Source organism: Ctenopharyngodon idella, chromosome 19, assembly GCF_019924925.1.
Source record: "Ctenopharyngodon idella isolate HZGC_01 chromosome 19, HZGC01, whole genome shotgun sequence".
In the NCBI taxonomy this organism is placed as follows: domain Eukaryota; kingdom Metazoa; phylum Chordata; class Actinopteri; order Cypriniformes; family Xenocyprididae; genus Ctenopharyngodon; species Ctenopharyngodon idella.
Window position 1 is genome coordinate 22,328,312 of NC_067238.1, and position 20,868 is coordinate 22,349,179.

At 36.2% G+C, this 20,868-nt stretch overlaps 1 protein-coding gene across 3 annotated transcripts in view; it reads right to left on the minus strand.

Moving 5' to 3' along the window:
* Nucleotides 1–219: 219 nt before the first annotated feature.
* Nucleotides 220–20,868, minus strand: part of fndc5b (fibronectin type III domain containing 5b) — a 33,643-nt gene continuing 12,994 nt past the window's right edge. For all 3 annotated transcript variants that reach the window (XM_051872352.1, XM_051872351.1, XM_051872353.1), the window contains 5 exons: nt 20,002–20,117; nt 15,875–16,073; nt 12,220–12,309; nt 10,555–10,740; nt 220–7,141 (listed from right to left, as the gene is read on the minus strand). In XM_051872352.1, the coding sequence (XP_051728312.1) occupies nt 10,601–10,740; nt 12,220–12,309; nt 15,875–16,073; nt 20,002–20,117 (545 nt within the window). In that variant the 3' untranslated portion in view covers nt 220–7,141; nt 10,555–10,600. The remainder of the gene's footprint in view (nt 7,142–10,554; nt 10,741–12,219; nt 12,310–15,874; nt 16,074–20,001; nt 20,118–20,868) is intronic.

Consider the following 20,868-nt stretch of genomic DNA (forward strand, 5'->3'; position numbering starts at 1 on the left):
AAGAAAAAAACTTTCATTAAAAATATTTCTATGTAATAAAAAACACTGCTAAAAAAAATTGATCTCAATTGATAATGGAAAAAAATCCTTATTTTTCAGCACAGAATATACAAAATATTTACTGAACATATGATAAATAATAAATTATATAAAGTGTGATGGGAGTTGACAAATGTACTGTAATGGTTCACTAGATGGAAAAAAGAATCGGACACTTACTTGAAAATACATGATCCTTTATTTTTTGTGGTAGTACATAATTAGACATTTATCTATTTTATGCCCATATAAATTGTATAATTCTGTGTAGAATAGCAGAAACATGCTAGCCCTCATGAAGCATTGTTCAAGAACAACAGTTAACATAGACTCGATGGATTACATAAAACATTCCTTCTGTTTTGAAATCCATGCGTTATAGTAAATATGTGGAACGAATGTTATCGTCACGTTCGTTATGCACCACTTTAACTCAAGCTGTCACGTCTACTGACTTCATCTTGCTCATTTTGGGTTCTTTAAGGCATGATCTCTCTGCTTTGCCTTCAGTAGACCTCCAGCATGCTTTACTGGAAACGCTAAGTTGGCACAACACAGAACTATGTACAAGAAATGGTCATTTGAAACACTCTTAATGTAGCATAGCTTAACCTCAACACCTTATTTTAACCTTACGTTATCATATGTAACTGTATGCTGTGGATTGAGTGAAATGATGAAATCTGAGCGTGATTTCACACAAACTGTCAATACACATGTCCATACACAGGCCAATGCATTGATTCACAAAAGCTTAACATAAGCATAAACATACTGTATCACTTGTACCCAAGGCTGTTTGTTCCTCATCATGGCAGCGCTAAATGACAGGCCGATAGAAATAGTAACTAACGTGGGGCCTATTTTTGTTTCTGATTTTAAACAGGGACTGAACTTTTTATGATGAACTATTTATTCTCAGTCTTCAAAGACGTGTGATGCTTGAAATGTAAATTAGAGATTGTTCGCCCAAAAATGAAAATTATGGCTTTCATTCTTATGCAAAACACACACATTAAAATATTTTAATAAAGGCAAATTTTATACATGTCTTAATTCTTTATATAGATTGAGGTAAAATATGACGTTCTTGAATATGTTTCATTAGATCCATACACTGATGGTCATTATGGGGAAAAAAATAAAATTTATATATATATATATATATATATATATATATATATATATATATATATTAGTATATGTATGTGTGTGTGTGTGTGTGTGTTTTGCAGAAAAAAGGAAGCCATTTTAGAAAATTATGAGAGAAGTTTTATTTTTTTGGGGTGAAATATTCCTTTAAGACATTTGCTACAATTTTTGCTCCCTTTGTGTATCGAAAGAATGGTTTTAATAAACTTCTAAACTTCAAAAATATATTTAATTTTATATTTAGCTAGTAAATCCTGACAGGTACGATAATCTTAAACTTTCTACCCCACAATGAGAAAAAAATATTAAGCTATTTTTAGCATTTAGACCATGCCAGGTATGTGGTTGCTGAATATCTTTGGTTCTTAAAGGGATAGTTCACCCAAAAATTAAGATTCTTTCATGAATCAACTCTCTTTAATGCTGTTTCAAACCCATATGACTTTTTTCTTGAGTTGAACAAAAAAAAAAAAAAAAGGGAGATATTTAGCAGAATATCCAAGCTGCTCATTTCCATATAGTCTTTGGTCCCCATCAACTTTAATTATATTGAAAAGGCAGTTTGAACATTCTGCTATATATCTCTTTTTATAGGTTTGGAATGAAATAAGGATGAGTAAATGATGGCATAATTTCAACTATCCCTCTGAAAGTACAAGTCAAGCTTCTCAAATTAGTTGAGCTATTTGTGACACTGTTTGTGTGTTTTTAGTCTACGTCATGAGACGGGCATCAGAAGCCCGTCCAGCTTTTCTAACTGATGATACAAGCATGAGAGCACAAAATGTGATTACATTTCCTAAATCTCTTCAACTGTGCAGCCTGCAAAAGCTCTCCCAAGTGTCACTAACAGGAGAATTATTCTCTTCAATAAGTAGCAAATGAGCTGCCTCTCTTAAATCCAGACGTTTGCTCTCTTTCTATGGAGATTTCTCTTTGAAAGGACTTTGGAGGTAAAGAATAGGATAAGCTTGGATTGTGGGAGGGGAATACATTGCTCATTCTGAAATCATTTCAAACTGTTCATGTGAAATGTGGATCCTGATCATATGATGCTCTATCATAAGAGTCGACTGCTGGCTATGTAAGCTGATTTGTGCGATTATGGCTATGTTCAGAAGAGCATACCATGCTGATTTTCTGTTTGCATGTGGAACCTGCTGGGTGATTCTAATCAAAAGATGTACAGGTCATAATTCACCCCAAAATCATATGAAATAAGAAATACATTTTTCATGACAATTATGATTTTCTTCCCCCTTGAAACTCTGATTCTGGTCCCAAATGTCCAATGGATGCTCAGAAAAAAAGTTTTAATATAGTAATAATTAATTAAATAATAATTAAAGGCAGTATAAAAAAATACTAACATTACGCATGCTACCATTCAAAAGTTTAGTTTGTAAGATGTTTTTAAATATTTTTGAAAGATTGTCAAATATTACAATTTAAATAACTTTTTTTTTTTTTTTTTTTTAAATATATTTTAAAATGTAATATATTCCTGTGATGGCAAAGCTGAATTTTCCAACCGAATCTCACGGCAATTCGTACGTATTTTACGAGGCGGCTAATTCATACGACCTCGCACATACAAATTTGTTAGTATTTTGCTAAATCGTACGTATTTTACGAGTTCGTATGAATTTGTACGAATGACCTACCCTTAACCCCGCCCCTAGACCTACCACTAACCCTGCCCCTAAACTTACCCGCCACTGGGATTTAGGCAAATCATATGAATTCGTACAAATTAGCCACCAAGTAAAATACGTACGAATTGGTCGTGAGATAGCGTTGGAATTTTCAGCATCAGTCTTCATTGTCACATGATCCTTCAGAAATCATTCTAATATGCTGATTTGCTGTTTTAAAAAAAAAAAAAAAAAAAAAAACTTTTTTATATTATTATCAATGTTAAAAATAGTTGTGCTGCTTAATATTTTTGTAGAAACTGAAATTCTCTGATGCATAGAAAGTTCAAAAGAACAGCATTTATTTGAAATAGAAATCTTTTGTAACATTATAAATGTCATTTTTGATCAATTTAACGCATCCTTGCTGAATAAAAGTTTTATTTATTTATTATTTTTTAATCTTGCTGACTAAGACTTGCTGGTATTGAAAGGTAGCATACAATTTAACTTTAATTAATTCATTAATTTATTCACTTTTTTATTTTGGGGGTAAATGTGCTTCATTTGAATTAAAAATAAGTTAAACATTATGATAAATATTATACATTTCTTATTTCTTTCTTTAGATTTGGGGGTAAAATACAACCTAGACATGTTCAACAGTGTAAACACTGCAAGAAATACAGAATTGATCTTCCATTTCCAATGTGATAAATGAACCAGCTGTGATTTTTAACATTTCATTCTTCACTATTTGAAAAAGACATTTTTCCATAAATTGGAAAGCAAGCAGTAAGTGCAGTAAGCAGTACACTAGAATTCCACTCCGAACACAGCCCATATCTGTTCATTGTGGCACTTGTGTCTATTACACATGAAATTACCATTATAATCTGAATAAAAGTGCTGCCAGTTAATACAAGACACAAGACACGTTGCCGATCCTCTCTGGTTTAAGCCAGTCCTCACACCCAACCTTCTGTTCGTCTGCGTAAGCCGCTCAGACAGAATATTGATATGAGCCATTTTTCACCCAGCAGTCTGCCTGAGCTCTCTTCCCCATGGCCAAGGTTAATTAGCAGTCATTAAAGAAGAAATATATGCTTTCCTCCTCTGGCGGGAATGAAAAACGAAGGTGCAGATGACTCGTAGATGGCTGCGGAGTGAGAGGACAGTCCGTTAGCCTGTCGCCATGGTGACTGAGATGAGGAGGTAATGGTCACCAATGCGGGAATGTTTAATTGTTCTGAGATTTCTTCAGGTGGCTTTCAACACGCTTGATTAATGGTGCAATCCATCCCAACAATGAGAGCTTTTGTATATGAATGGCGAGCCAACCTGAAGCCTCAAGTCTTCTGAGTTATAGAAGTATTAGCTTTGCTTTTACACTCTTCTATGCGTTTGAAAAATGAGATGGCTCTATTTCAATAACACTGCTCATTGTGCACTCATATAGGTTGGTTTTAAGATTAATAGGGTTTTGTTCTTCAGATCAAATACTAACAGTCAAATACACGTCCTTGGAAAATGCATACAGTCTGTAACCTCATTAAAGTCGAACTGTTGCAGTGTCATTGTACTGAAGTAAGATCATGTAGAGTCCCGAATGACCAATGGCTGAGGGAATCGATGTTTTCTAGACCTCTGACCTGCATCCCACAATTCTTCATTCCTGACACGTAAGGACTTATTCAGTTTGCCCGAGAGACTTGGCGATAAGGACAATACCCCATCAGACAAGACCATCAGACATATCTGGTCTTACATGGTTTGCTTAAACTGTCAAAAAGAACATTTCTTCTACTTCTTAAAGAGAAGGAATTTAAAGTCAACATGAAATGTAACCACTGTTGAGCTTGTCAACCAAATTACTGCAGAAAATATTGGTTTACAAAGAGTTTTTTTATGATTTTGTCTCCAATAGCAAAGACACTATGGAAAATGTGCATCGTGTTGATAATTAAATGATTTATTTTTAACTGGTGATGAAAATGACAAGAAAAATGCTGCAAAATATTACCAATGGACTCAATGATTTTGCAGAAGACAAATCTTAGAAAAATCAAAGTCGGTAATGTTGGGGAGTGATCAGCGTAAATGAATAAAAAATGGGTAAACTAAAGTGAGGTTAGTGAGGCAATCAGTTGGAAGCTTGTTTCCGCCATGGAATAAAAAAATAAAAAGATAATTGCAACTTTTTATCTCGCAATTCTGACTTTATTTCTCAGAATTTCTAGTTTATATCTTGCAATTTTGACTTTATAACACGCAATTGCTACCTTATTACTCACAATTTCAAGTTTATATTTTCTCAATTCTGAGAAAAAAGTCAGAATTTTGAGTTTATATCACGTGATTCTGAGAAAAAGTTCATATCATGCAATTCTGAGAAAAAAGTAAGAATTGCGAGATATAAACTCGCAATTGCGAGACAGAAATGTGCTATAAAAAGTCGCAATTACCTCTTATTTTTTATTCATTGGCGGAAACAAGCTTCCGTAATCATCTGAGGATCATATATGAAATGTTTGAATGGAAAACTTTTAGCAGTTATCTTTGCATTCTAAAGCCCGGAACACACCAAGCAAACGCCGACGAACTAGTGGCGACGAAAGCAGACTGCGGGGTTGGCTCACGTCGGCAGCGTCTGGGTTCAAAGTTGTCCTGACACAACAAACCGATGCTCGACACCCGACGGCCGAGTAGCACGTCCGTTCTGCGCCTGCGTAAGAAGAAATGCTTTTCCGTACCAGCAGGTGGCAGTAGCTGAACAGCCAATCAGAATGATCAGATGGCCCGACTGACCAACGAGCTCCGACGCCGATTCAACATGTCGAATCGGCCAGAAAAAACCCGACAAGGACCAACTTTAGCCGACGGTGCGGAACACACTGAGAAAACTTAGTCGGCCGACGAACAAAAACTGCCCGAAGGCCGACTGTTGGCTCGGTGTGTTCCGGGCTTAAAATGTAGTGGAAAATACAAGCCATTTTAAAATAAAAAAAAGAAATAAACAAAATTTAAATTATATTTTCATCAAAAGGCAAAAATCCTGACCAACAAAAAATACTGTACTGAGTATTGCATATGACGTGGAAGAAAAAAATCGATATCGTAGTGATGAATTAAGAACTAATTTCCACAATTGATTACTTTGTGGCCACGTTTTACTAATTCGTTCCCTAGTTTTCATTTAATTAAATTGTGGATATGATTTAACTAATTAATATATTATGGAAACAAATTCTTACTACATGGCCAATATATCTTGTTTTGTTTCTTTTCATGTTGACTTTAAATTTGAACTTTTTAAAGGGAAAGTAATCCAGAAAATCCTGTGGAAAAAGGCACCCAACTCTATATCTTAGCGGCACATAAAAGCGGTAAATAGCCATACTCATGACGAATATGCTAATGAATGTAATATGAGGACCAAAATAACCATCACTGTACAGTAATGTGCTCATTAGAGACGACAAGCTGTTGATTTACTTGAGACAAACAAGCGATTAAATAGGTTTTCTAACACTATTATAATATGGAGCTCTTCATCAATCTGATGTGCAGTTCAGTCTGAGCAGTGTGATTGGGCCGCAGGTGGGTGAATCCAATGTGGTCCATCATCTTCCTGTGGATGTTTTCCTGAATGCCCTGAGAGCGAGAGTGCTGAGAAGAAAGATCCTACCGCACCAATTAAACCACATCAAATTATCTAGACTGTGCGTGATTGGCTGCTGGAGGGAGGATAATGGAGAAATGAAACGAAAATTCAACTAGAGGTGTGAAAAGAAGGAACCGAATACAAGAGATAGCGACAAGTATGGAGAGATAGTGAAGTGAAATATCGTAATCACCCCTGTCAGAAACCTGATCCTGGTTCAGAGCTGATAATGACGGTGAGCTTGGAAAAAACGTTCTTCCTCCTTTTTCACAATACACCTTCCAGGTTTATTTAAGGTTTATGTGGGGTGGCAGGTTTCTCCTTATCTCTGTGAGTCTACATAGGAGCCAAAGACACTCCTGGTGGCACGAAGTCTCTGGTCTTCAAGCTCACAGCGGGGTTTGAGTCCTTCAGCTGAGGCAGCTGTGGATCGAAACTCAACAACTCGCTTTAAACGGCTGAAACTTCCAGCATTGCAGTTCTGGAACCATCTTGTCCTTTTCATCCTCAAGTTTGTGTCAAAGTCCCAAACAGACAAGCACCAAAGAGTTCATGTTGGTCGATGGGAATACTAAAAGGTTGTTTGATTGAGGATGAGAGGTGGGCTTCACAACTTTGTGATTTGATGGCTTACTTGTTTTGTCTCGGAGCACTTTTGGGAAGACAAAACAGAATGAGAGTTAGAAGACCAAAAGTTTTGCATTACCTCAAGGAAATACCACTAGTGCTTGCAAGGCAGCAACAATGTTCAAGTTTTGGGTGAGCTTATTGTTTTATTGTAAGTCTGCTGCACACAGGAATCAATACACACACACTGTTCCAAAACCTACAGTAAACTGCCTGCAGAGGCAGCATTTTAAGGCATTAAAACAATGTTCCAAAAGGGTGTTTTTGCAGCGATGGACATTTGGTTCCCCAAAGAACCTTTCACTGAACAGTTCTTAAAAGAATCTTTTCTTTTAAGGTTCCACAACCGTTAAGACCTTCGTTCATCTTTGGAACACAAATTAAGATATTTTTAATGAAATCCGAGACTGAGAGGTATATGACTCATCCATAGACAGCAATATAATCACCACTTTCAAGGTCCAGAAAGGTACTAAAAACATCGTTAAAACGTTAAAACTGAAAATACAGCTACAAATATTTTAATGTTAAAAATGAACTATTTAATCCAGTATTTTGTGTGTTATGTATATTTATGCTTATTAGAGTATAATGCCATTAGCTTAGCAACATGCTAACATCAAATTCTACTGGAATACTGAATTGTGATTCTGCATCCCAATTCGCCTATACTACACCCTAAAAGAATGTACACTTTTTGTGACCAGCTTTATACTTTGCCGGGCTGTGGGTGAGCTGGATGATTACTGACGTACAGCATTACTGACGTACAGGAGAGTTCTTGCAACATTAGAATATCGTTAGTGGAATGTTAATATAACGTTAGAATAACGTTAGGGGAACGTTGGAATAATGTTGGAATAACGTTATAATAATATTAGGAGAACGTTAGAATTACGTTATAGGATAAAATAATGTTAGAGGTACATTAAAATAACGGTTTAGGCTAATAACGATAGGGGAACTTTAGAATAACATTAGGAGAACGTTAGAGGAACGTTAAAATAATGTTAGAATAACGTTAGGCAAATGTTATAAACAATACATAAAAAAATTTGTAAAATTGATTTTAGTCCTCCATACATCCATTTTTCATACTGCTTATAGTATACTGGGTCGCGGGTGTGCTGGATGATTACTGACGTACAGCGGAGTAATGATATCGGAGTAAAGAGGTTAGGGGAACGTTCTAGGAACATTAGAATAACATTGGGGAATGTTAGAATAACGTTCTACAAACCAAAAACGAACGTTCTATTTCCGTTAAGAAAACTTTCCTGGCTAACCAAAACAAAACGTAAAAAAGAACATTCTGGGAACCAAAAACTAATGTTCTGGCAACCAAAAGTTGTTAGCTGGGCCCCAGCAAAAACAGAACATTTCCCTAACGTTAGTATTTGGTTCCCATTTGGTTATTTAATTTAATTTTATTTATTTATTTATTTTTTGAGAATAAAATAATAATGTTCTAGGAACGTTCTTTTTAGATTTTCTTTTTGCAACCAAAAAATAACGTTCCCAGAATGTTGCAGGGTGGTTATCTTTAAATAACCAAAACATAGCTTATATAGAATGTTTATAATAACATTGATTATCAGCCTCCATACATCCATTTTCCATATCATTTATACTGGGCTGCGGGTGAGCTGGATGATTACTGACGTACAGGAGAGTTCTTGGAACATTAGAATATCATTAGGGGAACGTTAGTATAACATTATAGGAATGTTAGAATAACATTATAATAATGTTATAATAATGTTATAATAATGTTAGGGGAATGTTAGAATTACGTTACAGGAACCTTAAAATAAGGTTAGAGGAACATTATAATAACGTTAGGGGAACATAATAATAATGTTAGGGGAACGTTATAATAACGTTATAATAACATTAGGGGAATGTTAGAATAACGTTTGGGGAACGTTAAAATAATGTTAGATTATCAATAAAATAATGTTATAATAACGTTAGGGGAACGTTAGAATAACGTTAGGGGAATGTTAGAATAACATTCTACAAGCCAAAAACTAATATTCTATTTCTTTTTAGAAAACTTTCCTGGCTAACCAAAAACAAACCATAAAAAAGAACATTCTGGGAACCAGAAATTCTTAGCTGGGCCCCAGCAAAAAAAGAATGTTCCCCTAATTTTAGTATTTGGTTCCTGTTTGTTTGTTTGTTTGTTTGTTTGTTTTGAGAATAAAATAATAACGTTCTGGGAACGTTCTTTTTAGGTTTTCTTTTTGCAACCAAAAAAAAGTGTGGTCATCTTTCAATAACCTAAAAATAACTTATATAGAACGTTTATTATAACATTGATGATAAGCCTCCATACATCCAATTAGAATAACGTTAGGAGAACGTTACAATTACGTTATAAGAACATTAGAATAACGTTATAGGAATGTTAGAATAATGTTAGGAGAATGTTAGAATTACGTTATAGGAACATTAGAATAATGTTAAAATAATGTTTGGGGAACATTAGAAAAACGTTATAATAACGTTAGGGGAATGTGAGAATAACGTTAGGAGAACATTAGCATTACGTTATAGGAATGTTAAAATAACGTTAGGGGAACGTTAAAATAACATTAGGATAACGTTCTACAAACCAAAAACTAACATTCTATTTCCGTTTAGGAAACTTTCCTGGCTAACCAAAATTGTTGATGTTCGTATCAAGTACACTAAAAACATTTTACAATAAAAACAGTAATATTGTGAAATTTTATCAAATTTAAAAATACCTGTTTTCCATTTGAATATGTTTTAAAATATAATTTATTTCTATGATGGCAAAGCTGAATTTTCACCATCATTACTTCAGTGTTTAGTGTCACATGATCCTTTAGAGATCATTTTAATATGCTGATTTGGTGCTCAAGTAACATTTCCTATTATTTTCAATGTTGAAATCAGTTGCTTAACATTTTTGCGAAAACCATAATACTTTTTCTTTTATAAATAGAAAGTTCAGCATTTATTTAAAACAGAAATCTTTTGTAACATTATAAATGTCTTTAAAAAAACTCTTACTAAGCCCCATTGTAGTGTATTATAAGAAAAATACAAAATTAGAGAAAAGTATAAAGTTTACAAACACACACCCTAAAAAAAAAAAAAATCAAAAGATAGCACACATTAGACTGAATGCACATTAAGCGGTCCAGAGTTTAATACTTTGGTTTAGTGTATTTGAACAAACCTGAACTATAGAATGAGGAATATCAGTACAGCGCTGCCTTGCAAGTACTTTATATTTTCCCATGTTTTTAACCATAACATCTTATCAATAGTGAGTAGAACGGTTTGTATTAGAAAAGCAAACAATGAAACATATCTTAAATACTACCAAACAACAAAAGATCAAACTTAATGTTATATTTTTGCATTTTTGTTTCAGTCAAGCAAGCACACAAACAACCAACATACCTGTCCTGAGGCTAAAGCCTATTATTGCCGACAGGGGAAGGAGGAATTAGACCTTGCTGCGTAGTAGTCCCCCCGTAGGGTGCTCTGGGGTACTGCACTCTGACGAGTTCTTGGCTTTGTCCTTGTTATTGTTGGGCTCGTTGTCTTTGATGATGTCATACTGCCGGCAGAACAGAGCTATCACACCTGTGCACAAATGAAAGCGGATTCAGAGAGTTGCAGACAGGATGGGAGAGTGATAGTGATGAATGGGACATTGTCGAAAGAAGGAAAGGAAAAAATGCAATGATGGATTGCACCATGATTCTGCCCCAAATAATAACATACCAATTATAGCTGGACTAGAACAGGATGATGAGCTGCGCTGCAGCCTTGAGTTAAGTTGTGCTAGTACTGTCCTGTCTGATGATTTATTCCCTAGTCTTCTCAAAGACTTGATGTGTGGATTATAAAAAGATAAGGAAGGCCTCCAAGATCCAATTATAACATTAGAAACGCTCTCGTCTTTTCTCTACTCTACAAGCAAAGACCACATTTATGACTATAGACTAGAGATCTTAAAAACGTAATGACAATTTTATCAAAACCCATCATTTGCAAATGAACACGCAAAGAGTTAGAAATGTCATGAAACTAAAATAAAAAATAAATAATGTGAATTAACGACTGTATATATATATATATATATATATATACAATAGCCAGTAGTGTTTTGTTTATATCACAGCTCGGCCAGCAAAGCAGCAGTTTCCTCCTAAACTCCTCCATATCGCTTTAAAATATAGCATTCTGTGCAGAATTTAAATTAGTCCGATTCGTTTTCTGGTATGCGCCGACTCCCACATATGATCCATTCTGTGCTATAGTGTCTTTGGACCGAAGCAGACTATGTGTGCGCTGCGACTTTATTTGCCCCAATAGAAAGCATATTTACATTGAATCATTCCCTATCCCCTATATAGTGTACTATGTGCCATTCACCAAGTGTGAACAAGTGACCGATTTTATATAGTTTAGGCGGGTGGGACGCTTCAGATTCTAGAGAGCATTTGATTGGACAGAAAATCTGATGAGAAGCTGAAGTGCAGAGTGATGTCATCAAAATCATTGATCCATATTGGCAGAAGTGAGAGACTGTAAGTTTTGATTGCCTATATCTTCTAAATGCGAATTTTGTCATTGTTTTGGGGCACGCTAGCTTATAGATAACAGTAAGGCTAACATATTCATACTAAAAGCCAAAAAACAATTTTTTATTTCATGGGGACTTTAATGATTTTAACGTTAATGACTTATTCATGAAAGTAATTATAAGTGTTATATAAAGATATAAATCAAATGGGAATCATAGAAACATTCCTCACTTTGAGCCAAAGAAAATCAGAGATAGAAAAAGTAAAAAAAAAAAAAAAAAAAAAAAGTTAATCAATGATTGTTAAAAAACGTAAATGTATATAGTAAAGATATATTTTGTGATGTGGTAATGGTAATATTTATAGCATTTATAATTTTTTTAAAAACAAGGATGATGATGATATATATATATATATATATATGACTTTTAAATGTGGGAATAGATTGCTGTGTGAATGTAGCCACTGTGGAATTTCTCTAGTTAACATGATTCTCACCTACAAACTGTTTGATCATTGATCACATTCTTACCTGCCCACATGACAAGAACCACCACAATGATAATGAGCTCTCCAGCCCTGAGCTGGGCAGCCTGGCCAACCTCCTCCATGGTCACTTCATCTGTGTGGATTCAAACAAACAAAATTCATTCACTCATATATTTTCAAAGTCAAAAAACAAGCACAGTTCTGCAGTTATCAAAGCACAGTCACCGTGACACAACACGCAAACCACAGTAGGGAATTAAAACCATCTTCGAATATCTAACAGATTATTTAATTAGTCTCAAGAGGATCTAAAGCGAAGCCTAAAGCCATCTTTTCTGGCTCAGATATATTCATTCATTATATTTCATGTCAAAAATCACAATCAAAACCATAAAACTGGCTGCCTCCAGCCAAACCCAAGTCGAAGCTCATCAGGACCGATGACTGTGAGGATCACTTCAGGGTTGAGCTCTCCTCTCACTGGGAGAAGACCTCAGGGGTCACTTTCTTGGCTGAAGATTTAAAGCGTCTTCTAATTAAGGCCTTGTTAGTTAAAAGAAACTGTATGTAGCGCTCTGGTCTGTGTTCACTGATTAACCGCAGAGGGAAAAGCGAAGTTCTTCAACGTCCTGCTTATCTGAAGGAGCAGAAGCGTTGTGCTTCATAATGACTGGAAGAAGTTACTCTCTTCTCTTTGTGCGCCTCTTCTTTCTTTGAAGAAAAAGTCGATACCCTTTAGGAGAAACTGAAATGTTATTGGATGTCTCAGGCGTTCGAGTGCAGGGGAAAAGTTGAGGCATTTTTCAGCTCTCAATCGACATCAATACATGTCATGAGTCCAGTAAAAAAACAACACGAAGCCACCCTGAAGCGATGAAGAGGGGAGGCCCGCGGAGAGAAGGATTAACTGTCTGTTTTTATTAGCTGCTCTGGTATTTAGTGAAGTGTAATGGTGATCACTTGATTAATTAGAGTGTAACGTGAGCACTAATGCCTGATGATTAAACTGTTTTTTGTAAACGCTCCTGCTATCTAACTGACACATGCATCAGCTAAGAGTTAGCCATCCGAAAACTACTCTCTGCTGTGCCTAAGCACTTCTTTACCCCTGATCCATCACAAATGACATTAGTGCAGAGTTAACAGATTTAAGATGGATCCTGAAAAAGAGAACTTTATACCTTAATGAATATGTCCTTTAAATACAATAATAGATTAATCTACAGGTCAGTTTGTAATTTTTATATACAGTGAGTTCCAAAAGTTGGAGAACTCTTGTGAAAATACCGGGTCACGCTTTATATTAGGTGTCATTAACTACTATGCACTTACATTAAAAATTAAGTACAATGTACTTATTGTGTTGTTGTTGTATTGCAAAACACTTGTACTGCTATTTAGGTGGGATACGGGAAAGGTTAGGGACAGGTTTGGTGGTATGGGTAGGTTTAAGGGTGGGTTAGGGTGTAAGGGAAGAGTAATTATAGCTATAATTACAGGAATTAATTACAGCTGTAATTACATGCAGGTTATTATAACAATATAAGTACAATGTAAAAACATACATGTACATAATAACATAAGTGCATTGTATAAAATGATTCATATAAATGTTATTACATAGTAGTTACAGACACCTAATATAAAGTGGGAACAAATGCAGTGAAGAAAATACATAAAATACATAGTATTTTGCTAAAATAAAATGGAAATGGAATAGTTCAGAATATAAAATATTTCAATTTCATTTTATAACATAACTTTTCTTTGTTTTAAATAGTTTAAAATCCTAAAATGTTATTCATTTCAAGGTTTAAATTCGATTTTTGAATTTTTGACCCCCACTGTACGTTATACTGTATATTATCATGTTTAATAGTAGTTTAGTATTTCAATATTTCGAGTGACATAAACCTGTGTTTAGTAGTTGATCAATATGACTTTTTCAATCAAATATGCCAAAATCAATAGCTAAAGAGCAGGGCACATGCACAAAATATATTATTATTTTTTGTTATACACTACTGCTCAAAATTAAAATTAAAAGAATCAAAATTAAAGACATTTATGTTACAAAAGATTCCTATTTCCAATAAATGCTCTTCTTTTGAACATAAACATCAAAAAATCCTGAGAAAAATATCAAAGTTTCTACAAAATATTAAGTACCACAACTATTTTCAACATTTATAGTAATGAGAAATGTTTCTTGAGCAGCAAATCAGCATATTAGAATGATTTCTGAAAGATCATGTGACTGAAGACTGGAGTAATAATGCTGAAAATCCAACTTTGCCATCACAGGAATAAATTACATTTTAAAATATATTAAAATAGACAACAGGTATTTTAAATTGTATTGTGTTTTACTGTATTTAGCCTTGTTGAGAATAAGAGACTTCTTTTGAAAACATTAAAGAAAATCTTACTGACCCCAAACATTTGGGGTAGTGTACATAATATAATGATAGCAAATTAGATAAATGTATCACTTTTTTCACACTATTTGTGAGAAACATTCTTTAAAACTAAATAATAGCTCCTTTTTCTTCAAAAACATAGATGAAGAGGTATCATTTGACATTTTACTAATGTCTAACCTGCACAACTGACGGTTTGACACCAAATGTCATCAGCACGGTCCAGTGCCAAGGACTGACGCTCACCCATAAAATGGCAAGTGTTTCAGGAACACGAGCATCCCCAGCAGATGTTTGTAAGTAAGTAGGTCATCGAAATGGATTACGCAACATAAAAATTGACTGTATTGTGCGTTGCTCTAGATAAGACAAGCTCCTTAGTAACAGAAAATTCAATGGAAAAACGCACAAAAGTGAACACTTCATGCCCTGAATTATGACACAACACCATTTTTAGAGCGGTTGTATAACCACCTCCCTGCTGTGTTTCTTTTTTTTTCCCTCTACGGAAGTGATTTAGTCATCTTTCAAATTAATCTGTTTTTTTTAACTGTACAAATGTTGAACGATAATTGTGCTTTATCAGTATTGTATCACTGCATATAATATTTTTAACTAATAATATAATGACTGGTTCATCCTAAAATGAAAATTCTGTCATCATTTACATCATTTATATATATATATGTATGTATATATTTCATTTCTATTCTAGCCTGTACTCAGTGCCTGTACTCCTCTGAACAATTTTAAACTTTGTATTTCAGCACTTCTCATATTACTGCCTCCTTAGCGTGAATTGCTTTGTTTTATTCCTTATTTGCAAGTCACTTTGGATAAAAGCATCAGCTAAATGAGTATCATATGGATTCAGAAGAATTGGAATATAGTGCAGGGGGAATATAAACAACTTTTACGATACTGTTATGGTGTTTTTTGTTATTTTGGAGCTTGATAGCCCCAGTTCTTATTCACTTTCATTATATTGAAAAGAATCACCAACATATTTTTCCAAAAAATAAATAAATAAACTTTTTTTGTTTTCCACAAAAGCAAGAAGTCATACAGATTTGGAATGACATGAGAAATTACAAGAAATTACATTGCGAATATGCTGAATAAAGTTGCAATTGCAAGATATAAACTCACAACGTTGCAATTCCCAAAATGGTACTCTGAAGTACTTCAAAGAAAACCATGGTACTATTATGGTATTATGGATTATTATGTCTAAAAATGGGTAATTTTGGCAGTTTTTTGTTAGTGCTGCTGGCTTACCTGGGCTTTTGGAGGCCAGTTTCTCTGACTCTTTGGGAGTGCGGAACAGAACAGGTTCACTCAGGGGGCTGGTGCCGCTCATGCTAATGGACTGCACATGCACAATGTACTCTGTGTCTTCCTCCAAGTCCCATAATGCACATGAACGAGTGGTGGTGTTCACTTCCTGGATGAATCGCAGCATACGTACGTCCTTCTTCTATAAACATCAAAATGAAAAAATAATAATGAGATTGAGAGGCTTGTGCTAATAATCTAAGGATAAATGTGGCTGATGCCACACACATTAAAGTCAACATGAAATCAAAATTCATCCTATTTACTTTTTAAATACATGTTCCTGATCTAATTGTGAATAATTTATCAGTGTATGTTATTCCAGAGATAATAAAAAAAAATGTCATTGTAATATTTAATCAGTATGTAATATTTTGCTCTGTGTCTACAACAACTTTCCTCTTTGGTTGACGTCACCAAGTCCTCTTATTTTCACCTCTCCGTCCAGGTGTCATGGGGTGTGTGGCTTTAACAAAGCGCACGATGATGGAGAGTTCACAATAGTCCTTTTATTAAACAAAATCCAAGAGAAACACGCAGGAGAATAACTAGGAAATAACTTACAACCCCAACACATAAACGCAAATGAGACCGAAAACTGAACAGAAATAACTTAGGGCTTAAATACATGGGGGAAGGTAATCAGCTAAACAAAAACAAGTGAGTGGAACTTATTAACATCCAAGGAAACTAAATAGGAAAACAGAACACAGGCAAATGGGAACAGAGAGAATAACAACAAACCACAAGAAAGTAAACATAACCCTGACAGGCCCGTACGCAGGGTTTCATAATTACCGAGGACACAAAATGTTGTTTGCTGGGGGTTCGGTGGCATGCTCCTCTTAGAAAATTTAGATTTCCCTGATGTACATATGTGCATTTTAAGACGTTTGAAGGCCAAAAAATTGGATAACAATAGCTTTAAAACCATGTCACAACAAATACATGCATGCATAGTTTTGAGGCAGCTTTAATCGCATTTTTGGTCATTTCATAGCTTAATTTACAACAGAACAACGACGGTGCATGCTCGTAGTTTCTTTTACACTTTATCTATAATTAAGTAATATGCAGCGCGCGCTGCCGCATTTGCGCGTGCAATTCTTGACTGCGCACTGCGAGCACAGTATAACGGCTGATTGGACACTGGACAGTCATGTTAATTTTACTGACATAGCTTGACAACATCTCATCTGACCGCAGTTCACTGTTGTTCAACTGAAGCTCCCTCGTCGTCACCTGTAGCCTACCTTTTCCGCACTCTTTTGACTTGCGCCTGGCGCTGAGGCGAACTTGGAATGCGCGTATGAAAAGTGTTGTGGTCATAAAGAGATGGTTCTCCGTCTATATAAACGCAATTCTAGCCAAGAAAAAAAAAGAGACAGAAACAGCAGTCGTAAGTGGGGTGGCCAAGCTTAGGCCAATAGTGGCCATGACCAGCACCTCCTAGCTCGACCCTGCATTGATGAGTGCTGTTTGACCGCTGACAGCTCAGATGAGAAGGTCAATAATCGTGGCGTTGTGCAATATATCAGTGCAGCACCAAAGTAGAGTTAATATTAGGCAAATATTTCACAACCTTTATTATATACACCTCAGAAAAATACAGAGGTCCGGACCTCGGGGACCTCAATGGTGGGTACGGCCCTGAACCCTGACATTACACCCTCCTCTGAAAAAAGAGGTGTCGTCGCACTGTAACTATAATTAATAGTCCAACTGAGGGGGGGGGGGTCTCAGGGGAAGGACGTGGATCAGGTAAATGGCAGGAATCTCGAGGAGATGACGGCGGGAGAGACCAAGGCGCCGATGACAGTGGTAGGAGCCAGGAGCTGGAGGAGCCAGGCGGGGACCCAGACCACAGCCAGTATGAAGGCAGGAAGAGGGAGCCCCATGGAGCCGTGAGGACGACAGTCCCAGGTGGAGCCGAGGGAGGGAAAAGCTAAGGCGGAGCCGACTGGTCGATGAGCCGAGGTGGGGCGATGGGCTCGGTGGCCGGAGGCGGAGCCAGGGGATCCTCTTGGCTAGGTGGAGCTGGTGACCGGAAGATCTGAGGCGCATCCACGCAGCATAGTGGAGTAGACAAAGGAGGAGCCAAAGAGCTGACGGGAACCAATGGAGGCGGGGCCAACGACCTGGCTGCATTTGGAAGAGGACGTGAGAAAGGGAGGCTGGGTGGGATCTCTGCAGACACAGGAGACTTGGAGCTGGGTGGGATCAGCGGAGATGCAGGAGACTAGGAGCTGGGCGGGACCAGTCGGAACAAGCGAATCAGGTAAATATCCTCTTCCAATTCATAAACTGGTGACGTCCTCCTTGGGGCAGATGGTGCAGCCGATCCATTGATTTCCATCACCCACTCCACAAATGCAGCAAAATCCTCTCAAGGACTAACACCAGGTAGGCATGCTTTACACCGCTCATTTAGGCTTGCTCGAAAAAATACACAAAGGGAGTGGTCAGGGAAATTGGTAAGGCACGGCAGGTCTAGAAAGTCAATGGTGTGGTCCTCGCAATTAGTATTCCCTTGCTCTAAACAGAGCAGGTGAACGGTCGGTAAATCCAAAATATGTTCTTGGTTCGGTCTTCTGTCACGGGGTGTGTGGCTTTAACAAAGCACACGATGATGGAGAGTTAACAATAGTCCTTATTAAACAAAATCTGAGAGAAACATGCAAGTGAATAACTAGGAAATAAATTACAAGCACAACACATAAATGCAAATGAGACTGAGCACTGAACAGAAAGAACTCAGGGTTTAAATACATGGGGGAAGGTAATCAGCTAAACAAAAACAAGTGAGTGGAACTTAACATCCAAGGAAACTAAATAGGAAAACAGAACACAGGCGAATGGGAACAGAGAGAATAACAACAAACCACAAGAAAGTAAACATAACCCTGACAGGGACGTACGCAGGGTTTCATAATTACCGAGGACACAAAATGTTGTTTGCTAGGGGGTTCGGTGGCATGCTCCTCTTAGAAAATTTAGATTTCACAAGAAACTAAACATAACCCTGATACCAGGCTTTCTTTCTTTCTTTCTTTGTTTTTTTGAAAGATAAAATGGGTAATTATAGGCATATAACATTACATTTGAAAGCCATTATTTTTACCATTTAATGAAAATGACCAAATTTCTATTTTTGCTTATTTTAATTATTCATTTATTATTAAAACCAATTCCAGAATATAATCACTTTTGTGCTCTATGCTTTTAATAACTTTAAATTAAATAAATAAATTAGTAGCAAACTTCACCCCCAAAAAACCCAATACAACAAACATCTCATGAATCTCCAGATATTGTTTCTCTTTCATTCCTCTCTGCTCTGTTTGTGCATGTGTCTTTCACCATTTCACTCAGAAAATGAGAGAAAGGAGAAATAGCTCCTATCCAGAATAACTATTTGGTAATACCATTCATTTTTTCCACTTAAAAGCAAAATAAATGGTAAAAACAGTTTAAAATAAACACTTGGGACTCATAAATAACATGAATATCAAAATTATTAGTACTTCAAGATTGATCCGTGCATTTCTCTCAAATGTGTCTGAGTAAAATAGATATTAAATGCTGTTTAATGTTTACTTTACTTGCTATCAGCGCAATTCTTAGTGCATTAATCCCATAGTTGTGATAAGTGGCATGAGAAATTCACGAGGAGATAAAATTAACAGACACACATACACACGCGCACGCACGCACACTGCAGAAACTCTGTCTCGCTCAGTTTGGTGACAAGCTGTAATGGCTTTGTACTCCAGCAGATGGTCACTGCAGTCCTTATTACCGAGGTCTCCACAGTGACTGCTTTCCTCAAATATGCACACACACACTTATGCATGCATGCATAAAACATTTACAGAAAGCTCAAGGCCACTTAAAATATCAACAGCACGTGCCATCGAAGAAAAGGCAGACCAGTCTACATCGACACATAACCAACATGCTTACACAAGCATTCCTCCATGATATTGCCTCATTAAACTTGAGTTATGAGGTAATTTCCCCCTGTTTTGCACATGTAAAGATTCGAAATTGACCATAAACTGGTTCAATACCTGCTGGGTGATGGCAAACCCGATGACTGGGTCTCCTTCCAGAATGTCCCATGTCACTATCGCTGAGTTCCCCTCCAGTGCTTTGATGGTCACATTGAGTGGAGCAGATAAACTGTCTGAGGATGAAAAAAAGACAAAGGGGTAAAAGGTACTGATTTGACATACTGCAAGACCTCTCTTGTTTTACAGTCCCTCATTTATGCAGAAGAACAGTGAAACTGCAGAAAATTTGCAGAACTACGCTATAGGTTGTGATGTTGTATGTAATTTGCAACTGCAAAGTTCATTCTTGCTCATCTTTCCTAATGAAACTTAAAAGCATGTAAAACAAAATGATTGTCGAAAAAGATAATAATTCTTCCGTTTCGCCTATTCACTGTGTATTATGACAACAATAACTGAATTTTCATAGTACACTTCTGAAACAACATATCAGAAAGATGTCCCATTTTGTCATGTTACTTTTTGCTGTACTAGAAGTAGACCAGTCACAGTCATTCATGATAACTGATTCTGAAAAACCATTTTATTTAATAATTTAACATAAATAGCAGGGATATCATTCATTGCATGGCACAAGCTGAATGACCTCTGCTGGTTCTGCAGCCAATAAGATTGCTTGTACAACATTTAAATATTGTGGCTCAGTGTTTGCTGTAAGCTGGTCCTCTTTCTCTGAAACCCTCCACCTTCCCCAGCTCCACCTGCCTAGATCTGCTATGGGATTTATGTATGACTATTCATACAGCGGCAACGCATGTTCAATGCTCACAACAGCATGTCTGTAGTCCATACTTGCTCTGTAGCAACAGCAGCAGTGTGCATTGCAGATCTAGTCTGCCATGCATATATTTGTTTTTTTTTTAT